This window comes from Rhinichthys klamathensis, unplaced genomic scaffold, assembly GCF_029890125.1.
Source record: "Rhinichthys klamathensis goyatoka isolate OS25496 unplaced genomic scaffold, OSU_Roscu_1.1 h1tg000114l_1, whole genome shotgun sequence".
In the NCBI taxonomy this organism is placed as follows: domain Eukaryota; kingdom Metazoa; phylum Chordata; class Actinopteri; order Cypriniformes; family Leuciscidae; genus Rhinichthys; species Rhinichthys klamathensis.
The window spans coordinates 4,407,019-4,412,500 of NW_026606651.1; the positions used below are offsets into that span (position 1 = coordinate 4,407,019).

The following is a 5,482-nucleotide window of genomic DNA, read 5'->3' on the forward strand; positions in this document are numbered from 1 at the left end:
TTATTATAACTCAGATTTGTGTTTTGTAAAAGTGTTCTTGGCCGGACTGGGCAACAAAGCAAAATAAAACATAATAAATGATAATCAGCCCGATTACTAGCCGATGCTTCACTGCTTATAGCTTTAATTCAAGTAGAAATACAGAGAATAAAAGAATTATAATAAAAGTGAACAAGATCAAATTACCATCAAATGATGTTTAGAAATGGCACAATGTAAACAGAACAAAAACATTTAAGAGAAAGAAAAAGGATGTTTTATATAGCAATGCCATTATGAATATCTTCAGACTTTTAGAAACACAATATTTAAAATCTGATTTAAAGAAAAATCTAGGTCAAATGCAAAGTAATGACTAAGACCTCAAGGCACAATTTCCAGTGGTGTGACTCATTTAAAGTGCATTGTAGCATGAAGCTATACTGATATCTGCTTTCCCCGATCAGAGATGGACAGAAGACGACACGAGCGCTTTTGGCCCCTGCTTGAACCGAGGAAACGTCTTTCAAATTAATTGCTTGTTTTACCATCCTGCTAAATTAATAAATGTAAACAGAATCAAAATGAGCTTGGGTTCCCACTGGTCCAAGACTGATAGTAAACAGCTCATGCTTTTCATCCATCTTGTGCTGATTATGATGCTGCAGACTTTCATGTTAAAAAAGTAAAAAGGTGCAAAACAGGACATCATCTTGGCAAAGCCTACACACATTTTAGTCCGGGGACACATATTTGAAAAACATATCTGATAATCAGTCAGTATGAGAATGAAAGGCTCATTGCACTTCTCATTTACGCATGTCAGTTCCTTTGGCATCAAACAGACTTCCTTCCAGATTTCCTCTCAACAAACTGCATCAGACCTGTGAGGAAAGACGGCAGAGTGACATTTGCAACCAAATTACTAAAAAGTCAAAGTGATATAAAAGTGGATTTTGTCCCCCTCTACTGGGGATGAAGCGAGCGACATACGAACGTCCCACCCTACACTCTTTCTATAGGGGTTCTATATAGAAACTTAGGGTTCCTGACTCATTTTTAAGGAGAAATGATCGCATAATACTTTCATGTTTAATGGATTATTTCAATGTCTTTTCTAGTGATAAAGTATGTTTACAAGCTGTTTAATTCAAAACATTGAATTAAAGTTAAAAAAGAATTTCACAAAATGAATTAATTAAAACTAAATCCATAAATTGATTCCGGAACCCTTAAAAGGTTCTACTGTATATATGAAACACCTGACAGAACCCTTTAAGGTTCTATATAGAACCTTTTCTTCTAAGAGTGTATGTGCTCTCTAATCATAATGAACATTGAAGCAAATATAATGTGGAAGATTTCAGGAAAACCCTCGTCAAAAGGAATCAGAGGAGTGGACGGGGTGATTTCTGGACACACACTCACCTGGGCGACACAGATTCATGCTTCACTTTCAGGCTGATTCATTTTCTTCTTGGATTTGAGCTCAAGCAGCCATGAGGGTGAAGAGCCGGACCTGGATTTACATAAATCACAATTATTACAAATAACTAACACTTAACATAATTCAGATCATCTATCTATCTATCTATCTATCTATCTATCTATCTATCTATCTATCTATCTATCTATCTATCTATCTATCTATCTATCTATCTATCTATCTATCTATCTATCTATCTATCTATCTATCTATCTATCTATCTAATAAATACGTTGAACTTTGTGTCATTTGCAGCGCGTTTCTGGATTTGCCTGCGGTCGCTAATAAAAATAAGTGTACTTAAAGTTGTTAATTTTATTAAGTATACTTAAGTAAAGTTTATACTTTATGTCTTAAGTATACTAATATCAATCTATTAGTAGTATACTTTTAAGTGTACCTTTTCAATACTAATTGGGACTAAACTAGCCCATTGTTTAGCGTATAAAAGCATACTTTTAAGTGTAACAGTAGTAGACGTTGAGTACACAACTAGTTTACAACTACATTTTTCATTTGTACTCCAACTATACTACAAGTGAACGTAGATATACTGATAGTTTACTAGATAAGTACTTGTAGCGCTTTTTATTTAGTTTATGAAAGTACACCTTAAAGTCTTCTCTCAGTAAACTACTAGTTTAGTAGTTTTATACTGCAAGTATACTTGAAAGTTTTCTTTAAGTGAACTTAACATCATACTTATTTTTGCACTACTATGTTCCTATTTAGATATTATTTTTTATACTTTAAATACCTTTAACTGTACTTTATTTGAAGTAAATTCCTATGTACACTAGGAAACACTACTAATGGACACAAAAATTCACATTCGGAACATCCGGTTTCTTTATAAATCAATATTTTCAAACAATGCAAGTTTATAAGATAGTATGTTAAACTATGTGAAAAAAATATTGAATAAATCAACTATAAGTCAAGTACACTTAGAATAATTAATTATACTTTTATGTATATCTCGATCAAAAGATTGAGTACAAGTACAGGCCAAATATACTTAGACTTTTTTGTCAGTTTAAGTCATGTAAGTGCAATTTTAAGTATATTTCTAAGTACATAAGGTACTGTATATTTCTGACAAGTACATAAAAAGTAGACTGAAAGTATACTCTCTTATTTTTTATTTATTAGTTTTTATAAAACTTCTCTGTTTTATTATGGATCATTCAATTGAAATAACCAATTTCATTTCCAAGATGATGTAGTAAAGAATGAGAGTCCAGTTTGCGGTCGCACTCACGCGCTGTCCTTGGCGTCCACAGGGGGCAGCACTCTGGGGCCGAGGGCCATGTTGGGTGTGCGGGGAGAGCGAGCGGGAACCGACGGAGGCGTCTGGGCTTCTGTTGGACTTTCTGCTTCCACCACTCCACTTCTCCTCTTTAGCTGTGCCTGAAGAGAAAGACAAGACAACCTTGTTGAAACCACTGAGACTGAGACTAGAGTTGTATGCTAGTTGAGGCTGATTTACACTGGTTAGTGCTGGTCTTGTTGGTTTACCACCACAGCCTCAAACCAATATTAAAAATATTGGTAACACTTTACAATAAGGTCTCATTTGTTAGCATTAATTAATGAATAAGCTAACACGAATTAACAATAAGCAATATGCAGGGTTCCCACACCTTGGTTAACTTAAAATTTACGGACCTTTCAAGGACTTTCCACCCTCAAATTCAAGGACTTAATGTGGGGGGACACATTTCAAGTGAGAGCAAGGTTACATCGTGTTACCTTATAGCGCCATAGAATTGCTAAGCTAAGCGCCTAATTCTATAGCGCCAAAGAAATGCTAAGCTATGCTAAAAGTGGTACCGCCAGAACCGGAGATCGGCTGAGCATTAAAAAACGGTAAAACTCAACAGTTTAACTCTGGGGGAGTTGTAAAATGAGCCTATTTCCAAAAAAAGTGGAGTATCCCTTTAAGGTCAAGCATCCTAATGGAGACACCAGCATCTAAAACCTGACATATACAAAACTAGCTATACTGGTCCCATCAGCAGGCACATATAGTGTTTGGTGCTCTACCATGAGGGCTGAAGGGTTCATCCCAGGAAACATAGGGACTCTCTTCGGCTGGCAGGGGGCAGGAGAGGACACGGCGTCCCGGGACGGCTCTTCTTCTGATTCTGATCCTCCATTGGAACACTGATCTTTTGCATCTGTAATAGATTGATACGTCACTGTTAAAAAGTTTGGGGTCAATGCTGCTCTTTTAAACTTTTTATTCAAAGAACCCTAGGGGAAAAAATCAAGGTTTCCACAAAAAGATGAAGCTGGACAACTGTTTTCAACATTGATAATAATAAGAAATGTTTCTTGAGCAGCAAATCATCATTATAATGATTTCTGAAGGATCATGAATGAATGAATGAGTGAATGAGGCATTTATATAGCGCTTTCATATGTACTACTGTACACCCAAAGCGCTTTACAATCATATCAGGGGTTCTCTCCTCAACCAGCACCAGTGTGAGCATCCACTTGGATGATGCGACAGGAGCCACAGTACAACGGCGCCAGTGCGCTCACCACACACCAGCTATAGTTGGAGAGGAGAGAGAGTGATAGAGCCAATTCAATGGATGGGGATTATTAGGAGGCCATGATTGGCAGGAGCCAATGGGTGGAATGTGGCCAGGACACCGGGGTTACACCCCTACTCTTTACGAGAAGTGCCATGGGATTTTTAATGACCACAGAGAGTCAGGGCCTTGGTTTAACGTCTCATCCGAAGGACGGTGCTCTTTGACAGTATAGTGTCCCCATCACTATACTGGGGTGTTAGGACCCACACAGACCACAGGGTGAGCGCCCCCTGCTGGCCTCACTAACACCTCTTCCAGCAGCAACCTGGTTTTCTCAGGAGGTCTCCCATCCAGGTACTAACCAGGCTCAGCCCTGCTTAGCTTCAGTGGGCGACCAGTCTTGGGCTACAGGGTGATATGGCTGCTGGCAATGTGACACTGAAGACTGGAGTAATGATGCTGAAAATTCAGCTTTGCATCATTTGAATAAATTATATTTTAATATATATTCAGATATAAAATGTCTATCTTAAATGGTAAAAATATTCCACAATATTACTGTTTTTATTGTAATTTTGATCAAATAAATGCAGCATTCGTGATCAGAAGAGACTACTTTAAAAACATTTGAACTATAGTGTCTATAATGATCCCACCTGTGGAGTCGCAGAACCTCCAGTCAGGGTTCGTTCCCTCGGTCAGCGCGGGCAGAGTGCCTCTCTGTCGGACGGCACGCGTCGGCATGGAGCGCTTTATGCTTCGTTTCCTTGCCAGATCAACCTTCGAACGTAAAACGCTGGAGTCCAGCAGAGGAGCTGCAGACTGATCATGCAGAAATATACACAGATACACATTGAGACAGGCGCACAAGGTGCACTTTTATACAATACAATATAATATATATATATATTTATACATTATGCATTGCATTACATTATTGTAATATATAACAAAGAAAAAAGTGAACTGAAACGGAAATGCACCTCAAGAACAGGTAGCGCCTGTGACTCCTCCTCATCCGGGACGTCTGGCCTGTCTGAGTCAGTAGATGTGTTTCTCTGTCGAACCCGAGTCAGCCTCTGTAGGGCATGGCCGATTCTGCTCTCTGTGCTAAGACTGAACAGATGAAAACACATTAAAACATTACTCTAGACTGAGAGAACGAATCTTTGATGCATTTCATGACCACTAGGAGACAGTCTGAGCAAAACTGACATCCACAAAACTCCTCTCATCAAATGAGCGATCATTGACATGAATGTTGATAGAATAAATATACACTGACTATACCGCTCAAAAGTTGCTTTCGGTCGATTTTTTTAATGTTTTTGAAAAGAAGTCTCTCGTGCTCACCAAGGTTGCATTAATTTGATAAAAAAATGCTGTAAAATCAGTAAAAATGTGAAATAGTATTACAATTTAAAATAACTGTTTTCAATCTGAATGAATGCTTAAATGTAATTTATTACTG

General features: G+C 37.8%; 1 protein-coding gene and 1 pseudogene across 1 annotated transcript in view; both read right to left on the reverse strand.

The window, feature by feature from the left end:
- Positions 1-207: 207 nt before the first annotated feature.
- tnks1bp1 (tankyrase 1 binding protein 1) overlaps positions 208-5,482 on the reverse strand; it is a 33,824-nt gene continuing 28,549 nt past the window's right edge. The window contains exons 6-11 of the mRNA XM_056254855.1: positions 4,995-5,127; positions 4,668-4,833; positions 3,512-3,645; positions 2,727-2,875; positions 1,408-1,498; positions 208-863 (exon numbers count right to left, since the gene is read on the reverse strand). Of these exons, the coding sequence (XP_056110830.1) occupies positions 1,423-1,498; positions 2,727-2,875; positions 3,512-3,645; positions 4,668-4,833; positions 4,995-5,127 (658 nt within the window). The 3' untranslated portion in view covers positions 208-863; positions 1,408-1,422. The remainder of the gene's footprint in view (positions 864-1,407; positions 1,499-2,726; positions 2,876-3,511; positions 3,646-4,667; positions 4,834-4,994; positions 5,128-5,482) is intronic.
- LOC130088210 (5S ribosomal RNA) lies at positions 4,324-4,440 on the reverse strand (annotated as a pseudogene).